The 18,994-nt window shown below is 48.0% G+C and overlaps 1 protein-coding gene across 1 annotated transcript in view; it reads left to right on the plus strand.

The window, feature by feature from the left end:
- The window catches only part of ARID3A (AT-rich interaction domain 3A), a 44,180-nt gene that overhangs the window by 12,394 nt on the left and 12,792 nt on the right, over positions 1–18,994 (plus strand). The window contains exon 3 of the mRNA XM_053372312.1: positions 16,266–16,338. Coding sequence (XP_053228287.1) covers positions 16,266–16,338 — 73 coding nt within the window. The remainder of the gene's footprint in view (positions 1–16,265; positions 16,339–18,994) is intronic.

Here is an 18,994-nt window from a genome sequence, read left to right on the forward strand (position 1 = left end):
AACAGAATATTAAAATGTTGTTGTTGTTTAGCCGTTTAGTCGTGTCCGCCTCTTCGTGACCCCCTGGACCAGAGCACGCCAGGCCCTCCTGTCTTCCACTGCCTCCCGCAGTTTGGTCAAACTCATGCTGGTAGCTTTGAGAACACTGTCCCACCATCTCGTCCTCCGTCGTCCCCTTCTCCTTGCGCCCTCCATCTTCCCCAACATCAGGGTCTTTTCCAGGGAGTCTTCTCTTCTCCTGAGGTGGCCAAAGTCTTGGAGCTTCAGGATCTGTCCTTCCAGTGAGCACTCAGGGCTGATTTCCTTCCGAATGGAGAGGTTGGATCTTCTTGCAGTCCATGGGACTCTCAAGAGTCTCCTCCAGCACCAGAATTCAAAAGCATCCATTCTTCGGCGATCAGCCTTCTTGATGGTCCAGCTCTCACTTCCATACATCACTACTGGGAAAACCAGAGCTTTGACTATATGGACCTAATGTCAAGCCTTTCTTTGTTATCATTGCGATGATCATGGCGTACAGCTGATGGAAACCCCAAATGATCATCACAATGATAATAAATAAAGGCTTGACATATCTCTCTTTGCACGTCATGAGTCTATCTCGTATATTAGTTTCACCATTTAAGTTGAATCACTGAAATAAAACTTTCCCACAGTACTCTAATTTTCCGAGTTTCACCTGTAGGCGTACGGAGGGGAAGAGGCTTTTTTCTTAAGGAGGGGTGTGGAGACTCGAACTCGTGGCCCGGGTACCGAACGCCGGGAAATTTCAGGACAGGGCAGGTAAAAGGGCAGGTTGGACTATGGAACTGTCTTCTGCAGGAGGCAAGAGCGGCCGCTGACTTGGATGGCTTTGGAAAAAGGGACAAATTCATAGAATCGTAGCGTTGGGACCCAAGGGTCATCTAGTCTGACCCGCCCCCTGCAATGCAGGAATCTCAACTGAAGCATCCAGGACAGATGGCCGCCCGACCTCTGCTTCAAAACCTCCAAGGAAGGAGAGTCCGCCTCCTCCTGAGGAGGAACGTTCCCAGCTCTTGCTGTCAGATGTTGAGTCGGATTCTCCTTCCTCGCAGCTTGAAGCCACGGGTTCGAGTCCTGCCCTCCGGAGCAGGAGAAAACGAGCTTGCTCCCTCTTCCCTGCGACAGCCCTTCAGATATTTGGAAGATGACTCTCCTATCACCTCTTCTCCGGGCTAAACATACCCAGCTCCTTCGACCGTTCCTCATCAGGCTTGGTTTCCAGACCCTTTGACCATCTTGGTTGCCGCAAGAACATCCTTGTCGATATCCTTCTTAAATCGTGGCACCTCTGGCAAATCTGTGATTCCATCTTCCATGGGAGAGCCCGTCAGATATTGGAAGTTGGCCGCCGTGCCTCCGTTTCCTCCTTCCCAGCTCCTTCGACCATTCCTCATCGGTTCCCAGACTGCCCTCCTTCCACCTTGCCGGCACCCTCCTTAAAATGGGGCGCCCTGAACCCACAGGACTCCAGGCCCGGGTTGCGACCAAGGTGGGGCAGAACCCTCTCAATAACGCCTTCTCTTCGAGCAGGGATACTGGGGGAACTGGGGCCCCACCAGATCTCCCAGTAGCCCCAGCCGGCCAGCTTGCAGACAGTGGCGAAGGACAATGGGAACTGTAGTTTTTCAACTTCCGATGAGCCACAGCTCCCTTTGTCCCTCCAGAGACAATCCAAACCCGAACGTGTCTTGTCAGAGCCTCTCCTAATTTTCTCGCCAGCTGCAAACCTTTTTGATGCCTTGATCCCTTTTCATCTCATCCCAGTTCCTGACCTCCCTCTTACTTGCGTCCTATTTTTTTATTTTCCGAGCCGACAACAGTTCCTGTCTTCCTTTCTCCTCCGCCCACTCGGCCTCCTCGCCTTTCTAGTTTTTGTCTGTTTTATGGGAGCGTCTAGACTCTTTATGGCCTCCCCGGGAACAACAAACCTTTGCAGTCCTTCTGCTGACAGTGACCTCTTTAAAAAAAACACCAAAATATTTTATTTTCCCTCTTAATGGTGGGGCAATTTAAGCCACGGCACAACTGACCAATAAAAGCTTTTTCCTCGCCCGCCCGAGTTTTGGGATTGATTCCCAGGGAAGTTGTGAAGGACCTGGGCCAAATGCGGCGTTCTGTTTAGGCTTGGAAGGTTGCATCACTCTGTTTCGCGGTGACCAGTGCGCTCTGTAACTTTCTCTGAATGTTTCTGCGTTGGGTTTAACGCAGGCGTTTTTCTCCTGGCCCAAACTGGTGCCGAGGTCTCTTACGTTTAGCAAACACAGCCCATTTCACGGATAGGGAGACTGAGTCTCGCCCCGCAGGAACAAAAAACCCACAGCTGGGTTTCCACCAATCCAAGCTCAGGTGAGCTGTGCAAGAGATCATCTGCATATTTCTTTCAGTAATGCAACTTAGAAGGTGAAACTAATATATGAGATAGACTCATGACATGCCAAGAGAGATACAGTGGTACCTCGGGTTACATACGCTTCAGGTTACACACTCTACTAAGCCAGAAATAGTGCTTCAGGTTAAGAACTTTGCTTCAGGATAAGAACAGAAATCGTGCTCCGGCGGCGCGGCAGCAGCAGGAGGCCCCATTAGCTCAAGTGGTGCTTCAGGTTAAGAACAGTTTCAGGTTGAGAACGAACCTCTGGAACGAATTAAGTACTTAACCTGAGGTACCACTGTATGTCAATCCTTTATTTCTTATCATTGTGATGATCATTTGGGGTTTTCATCAGCTGTACGCCATGACCATCACAATGATAACAAATAAAAGATTGACATATCTCTCTTTGCATGTCGTGAGTCTATCTCATCTATTAGTTTCGCCTTTGAAGTTGAATTACTGAAATAAATGAACATTTCCACGATATTATAATTTTTCGAGCTTCACCTGTATATGTGTGTGTGTGTGTGTGTGTGTGTGTATATAAAAGTAGATAAAGGTAAAGGGACCCAGTCCTCTTATAGCCAGAGTTCGCCTATGCCTACTCTGAAACATCACTGGTTTGCTCATTTCCATATATAGGGTGCCTACATTCTGAATGTGCAAATGGCCTGAGATACCTATTAGGTCCATAAATGACCATATAGCATATATTCAACACAAAAGAACAGCAGCAATTTGTTGTTGACAAAGGACAGCTGGACATAGAAAGGGCCCCATTACCTTCAGTAGCTTAGGGCCTCATCAAAGCTAAATCTGACCCTGGATGCGATCGTACCGTATATAAAAAGGGACCCCTGACCGTTAGGTTCATTCGTGGCCGACTCTGCGGTTGTGGCGCTCATCTCGCTTTACTGGCCGAGGGAGCCGGCGTACAGCTTCCGGGTCATGTGGCCAGCAGGACGAAGCCGCTTCTGGCGAACCAGAGCAGCGCACGGAAACGCCGTTTACCTTCCCGCTGGAGCGGTACCTATTTATCTACTTGCACACTATCTACTTGCACTTGACGTGCTTTCGAACTGCTAGGTTGGCAGGAGCAGGGACCGAGCAACGGGAGCTCACCCCGTCATCGCAGGGATTCGAACCGCTGACCTTCCGATCGGCAAGCCCTAGGCTCTGGGGTTTAACCCACAGTGCCACCCGCGTCCCCATAAATGTAGATATTCTGGGTCTATTCCCTCCTCTTATGTAAGCGTGTCCAGGGATTGGGGTCGGGGTTGAAGAGGAAGAAAAAAAGGAACCCAGTGGATTTCGGCGGATGCAGGCTGTGCGAGAGATGGATTGCGTCCCTCCCGTAATGACCGCAGGAGGGTCAATTTACTTTCTTCTAAAATATTGATTAGGGCTTTCTCTGCATTAACCGGCAGGGCAGATAATCTGCCCCTCGCAGCCAGCAGCTGTCTGGAAATGGACTCTTAGACGTGTGAGATCTGCTTTCCGTCCAACTTTTGCAAGCAGACTCGCCACTCGCAAAAGATGCCTTAACAACGCGGAATCGGGCCATTTATTTATTTTTTTGAGGGTCTTTTTAAAATAAAAAATTATTAGGAATAAAGATTAAGATAAAATAAGTATAAATAATATAATAAAATGAAAATAAACAATTATTAGGAATAATAATTAAGATGAAATAATTATAAATAATAATAAAATAAAATTAAAAAAAATTATTAGGAATAATAATTAAGATAAAATAATTATAAATAATAATAAAATAAAATAAAAATAAAAATAAAAAATTATTAGGAATAATAGTTAAGATGAAATAATTATAAAGAATAATAAAATAAAATAAAAAGAAAAAATTATTAGGAATCATAATGAAGATAAAATAATTATAAAGAATAATAAAATAAAATAAAAATAAAAAATTATTAGGAATAATAGTTAAGATGAAATAATTATAAAGAATAATAAAATAAATAAATAAAAATTATTAGGAATTTCAACATAGCAATTTTAATGAAGATGCACCATCCCGAATTGTTTCCCTCCCGCATTTTTCCCCACCCCTCTCCTAAACCAGGGGTCGGCAACCCGCGGCTCCGGAGCCGCATGTGGCTCTTTTACAACTTTGCCGCGGCTCCGGGGCGCATACTAGCGAGGGGAGGAGGCGCATTGTGCACCCCGACACTCCCCACTGTGGCGGGCGCTGTACTGGCTGTGACGTCGCATGGGGGCGGTGCGTGCGTTAGTCACGCACCGTCCCGACGTCACCTTCCCGCCCGCCCACCCGCTACATTGTAAGGGGCATGTACGCTGGTCACTGCATTGAAAGGGGGCATGTACGCTGGTCACTGTTTTGAAGGGGAGTGAAGAACACACACACACACACACACACACACACAAAGGTAACTTGTTAATTTAATGTTTATTTCTATGAGGAGGAGTAATTCTGAGGGGTCAAACAAAGAAATAAAAAAGTGACAAAAAAGTTATTTGCGGCTCCCAGTTTTTTTTTCTTCAGAAACGGGTCCAAGTGGCTCTTTTTGTCTTAAAGGTTGCAGACCCCTGGTATAGTTAAAGCCATGGTTTTCCCAGGAGTGATGTATGGAAGTGAGAGCTGGACAATAAAGAAGGCTGATGGCCGAAGAATGGATGCTTTTGAATTCTGGTGCTGGAGGAGACTCTGGAGAGTCCCATGGACTGCAAGAAGATCAAACCTCTCCATTTGGAAGGAAAGCAGCCCTGAGAGCTCACTGGAAGGACAGATCCTGAAGCTGAGGCTCCAAGACTTTGGCCACCTCAGGAGAAGAGAAGACTCCCTGGAAAAGACCCTGATGTTGGGAAAGATGGAGGGCACAAGGAGAAGGGGACGACGGAGGACGAGATGGTGGGACAGTGTTCTCAAAGCTACCAGTATGAGTTTGACCAAACTGTGGGAGGCAGTGGAAGACAGGAGGGCCTGGCGTGCTCTGGTCCAGGGGGTCACGAAGACCCCTGTCCTAAACAGATACCCACCCCCTGGCTTCCCTCAGTTCCTATGTCTGGATTCTCAACGTATATTTTTATCTGCATGTTATAAAATGGTGAAGATCCTCAGTTTATCTATCAGTCAATTTTATTGCATGTAGCCAAAGGCTGCCGCAATGCACACAGAACCATTCAACGATTAAAAGGAAATGTACTGGATTGATACAAAAAACTGAAAACGTTTACGTTATCAAGACATAACCTACTCTAGAATGTCTTTAGAATGTTGTATTATTTTATTGTTGTTAGCCGCCCTGAGCCTGGCTTCGGCTGGGGGAGGGCAGGATATACCGTATTTTTTGTTCTATAAGACTCCCTTTTTCCCTTCTAAAAAGTAAGGGGAAATGTGTGTGCGTCTTATGGAGCGAATGCAGGCTGCGCAGCTATCCCAGAAGCCAGAACAGCAAGAGGGATTGCTGCTTTCGCTGCGCAGCGATCCCTCTTGCTGTTCTGGCTTCTGGGATTCAGAATATTTTTTTTCTTGTTTTCCTCCTCCAAAAACTAGGTGCGTCTCGTGGTCTGGTGCGTCTTATAGAGCGAAAAATACGGTAAATAAATTATTATTATTATTATTATTATTATTATTATTATTATTATTAATCATCTAAACAGAGCTATAAGAGGACTGGCTAACACCAGTAAAATTACAATAAAAACATAATAGGGGGGAGAAGAAGAAGAAAAAAACCAATTTAAAATACGGGTTAAAGTACAATTTAAAATGCAGCCTCATTTTAATACTAGCCCATAGATCATAGGCTCTGAAACAGCCCCCGAGGGGCAGTCTGCACATGTTCAGGGACATTTCAGTTACAGCTATGGGGTCTTTTTTTCCGAAGTTCCCATGCGGCCGGTCTGACCGGGAAACCGGCTCGAGCGCTGGGCTACGGTTGCCGGAGCTCCGAGTTCGAACAATCCCCCAAGTTGGTTAGGTCTTTCTTTTTTATAATATTTTTTATTAATTTTAACATATAAATTATAAAATGTACCACAAAACTTATCACTTGTACAATCTTTTTAGACTTCCGTCAGCACTTCTGATGATCCACCGCTTTAACCACTTCTTATGCATTTCTTAACTTTATATTGCCTTTATATCTCTTAAGAAATCATCTTCCCCCTTGTCCATTTTTACAATACTCCTCACAAAGCTTCTTGCAAACCTACAAACATCGTCTGTTCTTCACAATTACTTTTCAAATAGTCCATAAATTGACCCCAGTCTTCCATGAATTTCTGGTCTCGCCGGTTTCGAATCCTTCCTGTTAGTTTAGCTAATTCTGCATAGTCCATTAACTTCATCCTCCATTCTTCAGTCGTCAGTACCTCTTTTTGCTTCCTTATACCTCTCTCTCTCTTTCTTTCTTTTGCCTCGTCTCCCTCGCATGGCCGGCCCCCGAACCTTAACAAACTGAGACAGGCGCGTGTGTGTCCTGTGAACTTCTTTGCGGTTTAATCCTGCTCCGCCGCGGGTTTCGATTCCTGTGCATAAAAACAACTGCGTATTCCTGCCTAGATGGGGCAGCCAGGTGTGGAGGACTCCCTGGTCCTGAATGGGGCAACTGTGACCCCGAAGGACCAGGTGTGCAGCCTGGGAGTCACTTTGGACTCACAGCTGTCCATGGAGGCGCAGGTCAGTTCTGTGTCCAGGGCAGCTCCATCTGGTACGCAGGATGAGACCCTCCCTGCCCACAGACTGTCTGGCCAGAGTGGTGCATGCTCTGGTTATCTCCCGCTTGGACTACTGCAATGCACTCTACGTGGGGCTGCCTTTGAAGGTGACCCGGAAACTACAACTAATCCAGAATGCGGCAGCTAGACTGGGGACTAGGAGCGGCCACTGAGACCATATAACACCAGTCTTGAAAGACCTACATTGGCTCCCAGGACGTTTCCGAGCACAATTCAAAGTGTTGGGGCTGACCTTTAAAGCCCTAAATGGCCTCGGTCCAGTATACCTGAAGGAGCGTCTCCACCTCCATCGTTCAGCCCGGACACTGAGGTCCAGCTTCGAGGGCCTTCTGGCGGTTCCCTCATTGCGAGAAGTGAGGTTACAGGGAACCAGGAAGAGGGCCTTCTCGGTGGTGGCGCCCGCCCTGTGGAACGCCCTCCCATGAGATGTCAAAGAGATAAATAACTACCCGACATTCAGAAGACATCTGAAGGCAGGCCTGTTCAGGGAAGTTTTTAATGTGTGACATCTTAGTGTATTTTTGGTCTTTGCGGAAGCCGCCCAGAGTGGCTGGGGAAACCCGGCCAGATGGGCGGGGTACAAATAATAAATTATTTTTATTACTAGAAGAGGGTTGGATTGGATGATCTTCGGAGGGACCCTTCCATCTTCCAATTCTGCCGCTCTTCCTGGGTTGACACGTTCGGGGCTCGTTTTATTTTATTTTTTTAATTGTTCCTCCTCCTTCCGGAAGCTGCCTGTTGTGGGGTTTTTTTTGTCCCTCTGGAGGGGGAGACTGATATCAGGAGTGGAATCCGCAAGGATTCCCAGCCTCGTGTGACATTTCGGCAGCTGTGCCCACTTGCTGTCATGGATACGGTCCGGCTTACGTTACCCCTTCAGCGTCGGGCGGAGGGTCAGTTGGAGAGGAGGCGGACGAGGCCAGTCCCACAACTCCCTCCGGTTTTCCCCCTGCACAAACTAATAATAATAATTTCTTAATTATACCCCACCCATCTGGCCAGGCCTCCCCGGCCACTCAGGGCGGCTCCCAACAGAAAACAGTGGTACCTCGGGTTACATACGCTTCAGGTTACATATGCTTCAGGTTACAGGCTCCAGCAATTGCTTCTGGGTTTTGAGTGTTTGAAAACCGAAACGTTCAGCTCCTGAGACACTCGAAAACCGAGGTACCACTGTACAGTGGTACCTCAGGTTACATACGCTTCAGGTTACAGACTCCGCTAACCCAGAAATAGTACCTCAGGTTAAGAACTTTGCTTCAGGATGAGAACAGAAATCGTGCTCCGGCGGCGCGGCGGCAGCAGGAGGCCCCATTAGCTAAAGTGGTGCTTCAGGTTAAGAACAGTTTCAGGTTAAGTACAGACCTCCGGAACGAATTAAGTACTTAACCCGAGGTACCGCTGTATTAAAAACAGGCTAAAACATTAAACATTAAAAAGCTTCCCTAAACAGGGCTGCCTTCAGATGTCTTGTAAAAGTCGGATACAGCGGTCCCTTGGTTCTCAAATGCCTTGGTACTCAAACAACTTGGAAACCAAACACTGCAAAACCGGAAGGAAGTGTTCCGGTTTGCGAACTTTTTTCAGAAGCTGAACGTGCTCCGTTTTGAGTGCCACGCTTCTGATTTGAGCGTTGTGCTGAGGTCTGTCTGTTTTTGCTATTTATTTTGTGCTTTTGTTTCTGCGGTCATTTCTGTTTCGTTTTTGTGACTGTGTGGAACCCAGTTCACCTATCGACTGATTGATTGATTGTGTGACTGCAGTACAGTCGTACCTCGGGATGAATACACTTCCGCTTAAATATTTTCGGCTTGCGCTCCACGGCGACCCGGAAGTAACGGAGCGCGTTACTTCCAGGTTTCGCCACATGCACATGCGCAGAGGCTCAAAATGACGTCAGGCGCGGAAGCGGCGAAACGCAGATGCGCAGTTGCATCTTACGTTTGCTTCAGGATGCGAACGGGGCTCCGGAACGAATCCCGTTCGCATCCAGACGTACCATTGTACAGTGGTACCTCGGGTCAAGTACTTAATTCGTTCCGGAGGTCCATTCTTAACCTGAAACTGTTCTTAACCTGAAGCACCACTTTAGCTAATGGGGCCTCCTGCTGCCGCCGCGCGATTTCTGTTCTCATCCTGAAGCAAAGTTCTTAACCTGAAGCACTATTTCTGGGTTAGCGGAGTCTGTAACCTGAAGTGTATGTAACCTGAAGCGCATGTAACCTGAGGTACCACTGTACGTTGATTATTGCTTTCATTTTATGGATCCATGGTCTCGTTAGATAGCAAAATCCACGTTCAATGGCTGTTTTTCAAAGTCCGGATCGATCCGTTCTGCCTTACTTTCTATGGGAAAGTGTGCCTTGGTTTTAGAACGCTTTGGTTTCGGAGAGGACTTCCGGAATGGATCGAGTCTGAGAACCAATGTACACCAATGGTCTGACTCTGCTTCCTGTGATTCTGCGCTCCGCTGCATGCTCTTTTGTAGCCGGTTGCTTCTGGAAAGCAATTGTTCCAGGATGTGACCTGATCCGCAGGCATCTAGCAATAATAATAATAATAATAATAATAATAATAATAATAATAATAATAATAATAATAATTTATTTATATCCCGCCCATCTGGCTGGGCTTCCCCAGCCATTCTGGGCGGCTTCCCAAAAAAAAATATTAAAACACTGCAATACATCAAACATTAAAAGCTTCCCTAAACAGGGCTGCCTTCAGATGTCGTCTAAAAGTCTGGTAGTTGTTGTTCTCTTTGACATCTGGTGGGAGGGCGTTCCACAGGGAGGGCGCCACTACCGAGAAGGCCCTCTGCCTGGTTCCCTGTAACTTGGCTTCTCGCAGTGAGGGAACCACCAGAAGGCCCTCAGAGCTGAACCTCAGTGTCCGGGTAGAACGATGGAGACGCTCCTTCAGGTATACTGGGCCGTTTAGGGCTTTAAAGGTCAGCACCAACACTTTGAATTGTGCTCAGAAACGTACTGGGAGCTGACGCAAGATCTACCCACTCTGGAAGAATGGCAGATGAAACTGATTGACTGTATGGGATTGGCAGAAATGACGAGCAGAATCCGTGACCAGGGAGAAGAGTTGGCAGAAGAAGACTGGAAAAAATTTAAGGACTATTTACAGAAATTTTGTAAAATTAAGGAATGCTGAATGATGTTGGATTGAAATTGAGCGGTTTCTAGCTGTAATGATATAAAGGAACACGGATGGAAAAAAAAGGGGTTGGATAGAAAATAAGGTGATATTATAAGCTGTAATGCTTTAAGTTAAGGATTTGCTGAACAAATAATCTGAAATGGAATACAAGAAGGGGAGGTATGAGGAGGTCAGAGAAATTTGTTATTGAAAAGTATACTTTATGAACTATATGTTTTTTTTAATCTTTTTGTTTGTTTTTTGTTTGTATAAAAATTTGAAAACTTTAATAAATATCTTTATAAAAAAAAAACACAGAAACGTACTGGGAGCCAATGGAGGTCACCTTCAAAGGTAGCCCCATGGAGAGCGCATGGCAGTAGTCCAAGCGGGAGATAACCAGAGCATGCACCACTCTGGCAAGACAGTCTGCGGGCAGGGCCAGGGTCTCATCCTGCATACCAGATGGAGCTGCCCTGGACACGGATTTGACCTGCGCCTCCATGGACAGCTGTGAGTCCAAAATGACTCCCAGGCTGCGCACCTGGTCCTTCGGGGGCACAGTTACCCCATTCAAGACCAGGGAATCCCCCACACCCACCCGCCCCCTGTCCCCCAGAAACAGTCCTTCTGTCTTGTCAGGATTCAACCTCAACCTGTTTGCCGCCATCCATCCTCCAACTGCCTCCAGGCACTCACAAGGTACACTGCCTTGGCAGCTGTAGGTTTCACTTCTGGTTCCTGCGGACCACGCAGCCTAACTTTTTGCTTCCAACAGCTGGGGAGGGGGTTCTTTTTAGAGGAGGGCGAAGCTGGATTTGGTGGGAGAGTCTCCAGGCACACACATATATATTTAACGAATTCCTTCGACATTCCTCACATTTCTGGGAAGGCTGAAGCCGTCCGGCCGTTCCCGTTTACAGCCGAGCAAGATATCCATTTCTCTCGAACTCCGGATTGGGGGGAGCTGATTGCAGTTCTTGGCTCACCGCTCAAGAATGTAGGTGCGATTGTAATGGAATTTTATTCTTACGGCCACAGACCAGTTCCGGCTTGCTTGCAATATCAGGAAAAGCATAAAACACATGGAATTGCAATTGAGTATAACAGAGACAATACAGACATAGCGGCAGATAAAAATATATATTAAAATATAACCTAAAATTGTCATTTAAAACCTTAATCATTTTGGTCGTACAGCTTGTTCCCTAAGTTTTATGGCAGTCGCACAAAATTTGGCCACCCTTAGCTTGATCGCTTGGGACACGGGTGGCGCTGTGGGTTAAACCACAGAGCCTAGGACTTGCCGATCAGAAGGTCGGCGGTTCAAATCCCCGCGACAGGGTGAGCTCCCATTGCTCGGTCCCTTCTCCTGCCCACCTAGCAGTTCGAATGCAAGTCAAAGTGCAAGTAGATAAATAGGTACCGCTCCGGCGGGAAGGTAAACGGCATTTCCGTGTGCTGCTCTGGTTCGCCAGAAGCGGCTCAGTCCTGCTGGCCACATGACCCAGAAGCTGTACGCCGGCTCCCCTGGCCAGTAAAGCAAGATGAGCGCCGGCTCCCTCGGCCACGACTGGACCTAATGGTCAGGGGTCCCTTTACCTTTACTTTACTTATCTTTGGATATTACTTGACTACATATCCCATCGTTCCTGAGCTGGTGGGATGGGGAATGGATGGGAACTGGGGTCCCCACGACATCCTTTGCCGCCCTTAAGAGGGGATGCCTCTTCAAAACGGAGATATTCTCCCCCCCCCCCACACGCATGACGGCTGCCGTAACGGAGACAGCTTTTCGAACAGTCTCCTAGGGCCAGCCCCACGCCAACCCCCCCCCCCCATTGTAGTAGTCAAGCCCCTCTGGGTTGCAAACGGCCGCATTCACAGAAAGGAAACCTTCTCAGCTTCCCCTTTTAGAAGTCCCGTTCCCCCTCCCCTTGAAAGGAAGAGAAGCAGAATCTCTTTGCATGTACGAAACGCAGCCTGGCCGTGTGGTTTTATTTTTAATGACTGGTGCAGCCCCAGCGCACCTGCTTGTTTCTGTGGCGACTCATTTAACGGGTTCGCCTGGCCTGCAAGTAGTTGCTTTCGGTTCCTCAATTTCTGTTATCTTCTTTTTGCCACCCCTCCCTCCCGATCCGCCGTGTCCTCAAGTCCGGTGGTTGCAGCGTTTCGCTGCAGGCAGCATTGAGCCTCTTTCCCAAAAGCGATGTTGTTGCTGTTTCTCTGCTTCTCTCCCGAGACGGGCGAGCATGAAACCCGGGAAATTTAAGGGACATCATCAATAAGGGACAGCAGCGGGACACAGCGCTGGGATAAGGGAGTTTCCCGCCAAATAAGGGACGGTTGACAGCTATGCTCTTTGGCCGCCGTTCGAATGTGTTCCTGCACCGTAGCTGCATGTAGCCAACTCGGGCAGGGCAGGGGGAATAAATAGAAGCGAGACCCCGGGGGCTTGGAAACTCCGCGCGGGGCATCTCGGCTTCTGACTGACGTGACACGTACAGGTTTCAGGGAGGACCGGCCAGGAGGTTAGCAACTGCTGCCAGAGAGAGACATTCCTGTTGACAGCTGCCTATTAATAGCTGGGAGCAGGGGCACCCAGTTTCCGCCCGCCGGGGAGCCCGGGGAGGGGAGAGGCAGCTTGCCAAGGGAGACAGGCGCGTTGCCGTCACACGCCGGAGGTTGTCGCGATTCGGTCAGCGGGGAGCCAGAATCTCCCTGCGTCGGACGGGTTCACATATCGTCTCCTCCTGCACGTGTGTTCAGCACGGTTGCGTTGTGCGCAATTTCATTTACCGTACATGCTTTCAACAGTTGTAGGCGGGCTGGTTGAGTCTGGCACAGTTTAAAAGCGAGCGAGGCGGAGACCTTAAACCTTTTGATGTTTTATTGCTTTATTATTATTATTATTAATTTTATTAATATTCTGTTGGGAGCTGCTCAGAGCGGCTGGGGAAAACGTGATCCATGCGGGAGGCACGTCTGCAACCTGCAGCAGCGCGTCTGCGCATGCACGGGTTGCGATTCAGCGCTTCTGCGCATGCACGACCACTGAAACCCAGAAATAACCCGGCACTTCCGGGTTTCGGCGGTCTGCAACCCGAAGAAACAACCTGAAGCATCTGTAACCCGAGTTTCAATGTACAGTGGTACCTCGGGTTACATACGCTTCAGGTTACAGATTCCGCTAACCCTGAAATAGTGCTTCAGGTTAAGAACTTTGCTTAAGTACTTACAGTGGTGCCCCGCAAGACGAACGCCTCACAAGACGGAAAACCCGCTAGACGAAAGGGTTTTCCGTTTTGGAGGCGCTTCGCAAAACGAATTTCCCTATGGGCTTGCTTCGCAAGACGAAAAAGTCTTGCGAGTTCCTTCGGGTTTTTTCCCCCTTTCCCCCCCTTTTCCTAAGCCGCTAAGCCGCTTATCAGCTGATTCGCTGATAAGCCGCTTAACAGCTGATGGCTAAAAGCCGCTAAACCACTAATAGCGCTAATCCGCTAAGATGTCAATGGGCTTGCTTCGCAAGACGAAAAAACCGCTATACGAAGAGCCTCGCGGAACGAATTAATTTCGTCTTGCTAGGCACCACTGTAATTCGTTCCGGAGGTCCGTACTTAACCTCAAACTGTTCTTAACCTGAAGCACCACTTTAGCTAATGGGGCCTCCTGCTGCTGCCTCGCCGCCGGAGCACAATTTCTGTTCTCATCCTGAAGCAAAGTTCCTAACCTGAAGCACTATTTCTGGGTTAGCGGAGTCTCTAACCTGAAGCGTATGTAACCCAAGGTACCACTGTATAGATTCACTCTGGGGGATCTAGTGGTCAACGGTGAGGACAGATCCTGCGTCAGGTGGCTCCTGATCAACAGCCGCAGGGCTGTTCTTAGGTTCAAAGCATGGGAAATTGAGCAACAGCTTGCTAATTCGCCCGTGCTTTTTGACTGCTCCTCTACACGGCACACCTCTCTGTCGCCCGCAGCGGGACGACATGGGGCTCTGGACGTTGTGTGCTTTTTTGCAGAGTTGCTGACCCTGCAGTTTTCTTTGCCCGCGGAGCCTCTCATTAGCTGCAGGGCTGGGCTTGGTTCGGTTTTCGAAAACAAAAGTCTCCAGCCGTCCCCGGGTCCCCAACTCCCTTTTGCCTCAAGCCGGGCGCCTCTGCCTTTCAAGAACACATCTTCCTGCCAAACCATCAAGGCTGAAACAAACCTGAAGAGTCTCTTTCCTGGGGAACCTCGGGAAATTAGCAATTCACCGGCTCCCCTCGTTCCCACGAAGAGACCAGTCTTTGGGGTCGAGGGTGCTTTTCTGACCGTGCTCTGAGTTTTCCGAGCGGGTAATTCATTTTCCTTGCTTGCTCTAAAGGTAAAGGGACCCCTGACCGTTAGGTCCAGTGGTGGCCGACTCTGGGGTTGCGGCGCTCATCTCGCTTTATTGGCCGAGGGAGCCGGCATACAGCTTCCGGGTCATGTGGCCAGCAGGACTAAGCCGCTTCTGGCGAACCAGAGCAGCGCACGGAAACGCCGTTTACCTTTCCGCCGGAGCGGTACCTATTTATCTACTTGGACTTTGACGTGCTTTCGAACTGCTAGGTTGGCAGGAGCAGGGACCGAGCAACAGGAGCTCACCCCGTCATTGCGGGGATTCAAACCGCCAACCTTGCTTTCCACGTTTTGCTTTTCACCTGTTGGAACTAGCGGTTCTCTCTGGGTTTATAGACATTATCGAATGAAAATAAAAAAAACCTTTACCAAAAAGAAAGAAAGATGTGGACCATGATGAAATTTATCGTCAGTAGGAGAATCCGAGCAACTCAAACTGAATTTATGGAGAAATGGCTATTTTTCCTGGTTTTTTGGAATTGCAGCGATAACTGTCACCTGCAGTCAAGTTTTTTCGGTTCATTGTAAAAAAAAAAATTAATTGGGAACTTGGTTGTAAACGTATTGCTCTGCTGCAAACCTGATTGCGAACCTTGAAAATACCAAAAGCGATATCCTAAATGTCATGGTTTAGTCTTTTACTAATGAAACTGTGAATGAAAGATTGGAATAAGAAAATCTGCGGAAGGGAAGGAGGGAAGTCAATGGCTCTATGGAGCATAAAGTAAGATAGATGTTAAAAGACTTGATATTTTTGTTTGTTGGTGTATCTAAAATGAAAACTTAATAAAAAAGAATATTCAAAAAAAGAGAGAGCAACGACGTTTGGAATGCCGTAAAAGTTTGTGTCTGAAATAAAACACACTCTTCTTTATTGACTGAGAAAAATAACAAATAAAAAAAAAATACCAAAAGCGAAAATGAGATTTCTGGGTCTCCTACTCAACTCAGTAAATAACATTTTTTTCTCTCTGTTTGTTCTTTGTTCCTTTTGTTTCATTTTCTTTCTCGGTATATAAAATTTGTATATAATTTTTGAATACTGTATTTTCTGGTGTATAAGACTACTTTTTAACCCAGGGAAATCTTCTCAAAAGTCGGGGGTCTTCTTGTACGCCGGCTACAGCAGCAGCTCCGGCAGCAACTCCCCACTAAAGGATAAAACGACCGCAAATTAAATCAGAGGACATCAAGATGAAGCAGAAATACACTTGAAAATTGGCCCCAGAAGCCCCCGGCCACTGGGAAGTGGAGCGGATTTCTGAGACAGACTGGAGACTGTTTTTTTTTAATTTTTATTTGGTGTGCGTTGGAAGAGGGGTAGTCTTACACGGCGAGTATATCCCAAACTCTCTATTTTAACTGGAAAAGTTGGAGGGGCGTCTTATACGCCCATTTGTCTTATACGCCGGAAAATACGGTAATTGGGAACTTGGTTGTAAACTTAAATTGCTTTGCTGCAGACTTGATTGCGAACCTTAAAAATACCAAAAGCGAAAACGAGATTTCTGGGTCTCGGGGCTGGGAGTTAGGGTGGCGTTTTCGCATCTCCCCCTTGGAAACGGTCTCCGAATAACATGTCTCCTTCATCTTATGTCGCCTGCAGTTGTACGAACTCGATGGAGACCCGAAAAGGAAGGAATTTCTGGACGACCTCTTCAGCTTCATGCAGAAGCGAGGTGAGACGACAAAACACCCCTTTCTCCCTCCCTACCTGCCTGTCTGTCTGTCCGGCAAATCTTTTGCAATGGATGCATTTGCAAAGCCAGCTTTGGTTAATCTTCCTCTGTGCTTGCTAAGGTCACACACATACACACAGTGAGGGGCGTGCCGGTTTGCAGAAAAATACTTCTGTTGCATCCTTCTCTGCTCCTCCTCCGACGAAAAAAAGGCAATTAAAAAAAATTCGTTTATGCATTTTTTCCAGTTTTACATTTACACGTCACGATAACACCCTTATACAATATTTTACATAGACCAGGGGTCAGCAAACTTTTTCAGCAGGGGGCCGGTCCGCTGTCCCTCAGACCTTGCGGAGGGCCGGAATATATTCTGAAGGAAAAATTATATGAACGAATTCCTGTGCCCCACAAATAACCCAGAGATGCATTTGAAATAAAAAGGCACATTCTACTCGTGTGAAAACACCAGGCAGGTCCCACAAATAACCCAGAGATGCATTTGAAATAAAAGTGCAAATTCCACTCATGTTAAAAACACCAGGCAGGCCCCACAAATAACCCAGACATCCATCTGAAATAAAAGGACACATTCTACTCATGTAAAAACGCACTGATTCCCAGACTGTCCGCGGGCCAGATTTAGAAGGCGATTGGGCCGGATCCGGCCCCCGGCCCCTAGTTTGCCTACCCATGACATAGACCCTGGAACTAGGTCTATGTAAAATAGGCAATTTCCTACCTAAGAGGTGGAAGTGCACAAAAAGCTTAGAGATTATTATTATTATTAATTATTAATTCAACTTATACACCGCCCTATACCCAGAGGACTCAGGGCGGTTCACAACAAGACCACAACATATAAAATCAAACCAAAAGCAGTAACCCAAGCCACATTCTAAAAGGGCATAGGGTGTAAATCGGAACGACCAAAGGCCTGGTTAAAAAGGAACGTTTTTGCCCGGCGCCCAAAGGTGTATAATGAACAACGTTAATTAAAGAGCAAGCAGGTTGGGTCCGTGATACAGAGACAGCATCCTTCAGGAGTCCTTAAAATTAATTAATAAGGCGAATCGTTTATATCGCCCCTGTCCACACCAAGTAAAAAAGCAAAACCTGCAATGTTTTCAAAGATTGCTTGGGAAAAGAATGAAAAGAATTGCTTTGCCGTAGTCGCAGGGGTCGGGGAAAGAGATGGTTAGTGACGTCACGGGTTCAGGCCAATACGCCGAGACTCCTGCTGCTACGTTGCCTAATGTGGGTTTTAAGGTAAAGGTAAAGGGACCCCTGACCATTAGGTCCAGTGGTGGCCGACTCTGGGGTTGGGGCGCTCATCTCGCTTTACTGGCCGAGGGAGCCGGCGTACAGCTTCCGGGTGATGTGGCCAGCAGGACTAAGCCGCTTCTGGCGAACCAGAGCAGCGCATGGAAACGCCGTTTACCTTCCCGCCGGAGCAGTACCTATTTATCTACTTGCACTGGTGTGCTTTCAAACTGCTAGGTGGGCAGGAGCAGGGACCGAGCGACGGAAGCTCACCCTGTCATTGCGGGGATTCGAACCGCCGACCTTCTGATCGGCAAGTCCTAGGCTCTGTGGTCTAACCCACAGTGCCACCTGTGTCCCTTTAATGTGGGTTTTACTGGGCAATAAAAACCTGCGCTGCCTGGCAGCTGAAGGGAGTGTCGACAAAGGCGGTGGGGAGAGGAGAGATTTACCTTAAGTCAAGGAATCCGATTGTGGGGAGGGGGGTGGCGGTTGTGGGGGCAGAGAAGCAGATGGCCTTGTCCCAGGAGCTTTGCACGACCGGAATGTGCATCTAGGAAACGATTACCAGGGGGTGTGCAATGGGCGAGGACGGGCGTAAAGGAAATTGCAAGATGCTTTCGTGGGTTTAAGGGATGCGGGTGGCGCTGTGGGTTAAACTACAGAGCCTAGGACTTGCCGATCAGAAGGTCGGTGGTTCGAATCCCCGCAATGACGGACTGAGCTCCCGTTGCTCGGTCCCTGCTCCTGCCAACCTAGCAGTTCGAAAGCACCTCAAAGTGCAAGTAGATCAATAGGTACCTCTCCGGCGGGAAGGTAAACGGCATTTCTGTGCGCTGCTCTGGTTCGCCAGAAGCGGCTTAGTCCTGCTGGCCACATGACCCGGAAGCTGTACGCCGGCTCCCTCGGCCAATAAAGCGAGATGAGCACCGCAACCCCAGAGTCGTCCGCAACTGGACCTAATGGTCAGGGATGTTGTGTCCGCCTCTTCGCGACCCCCTGGAGCAGAGCACGCCAGGCACTCCTGTCTTCCACTGCCTCCCCCAGTTTGGTCAAACTCATGCTGGTAGCTTTGAGAACACTGTCCCACCATCTCGTCCTCCGTCGTCCCCTTCTCCTTGTGCCCTCCATCTTTCCCAACATCAGGGTCTTTTCCAGGGAGTCTTCTCTTCTCATGAGGTGGCCAAAGTCTTGGAGCCTCAGCTTCAGGTTCTGTCCTTCCAGTGAGCACTCAGGGCTGATTTCCTTCAGAATGGGGAGGTTTGATCTTCTTGTAGTCCATGGGACTCTCAAGAGTCTCTTCTAGCACCAGAATCCAAAAGCATCCATTCTTTGGCGATCAGCCTTCTTGATGGTCCAGCTCTCACTTCCATACATCACTACTGGGAAAACA

Source organism: Podarcis raffonei, chromosome 18 (assembly GCF_027172205.1).
Source record: "Podarcis raffonei isolate rPodRaf1 chromosome 18, rPodRaf1.pri, whole genome shotgun sequence".
Lineage (NCBI taxonomy): Eukaryota > Metazoa > Chordata > Lepidosauria > Squamata > Lacertidae > Podarcis > Podarcis raffonei.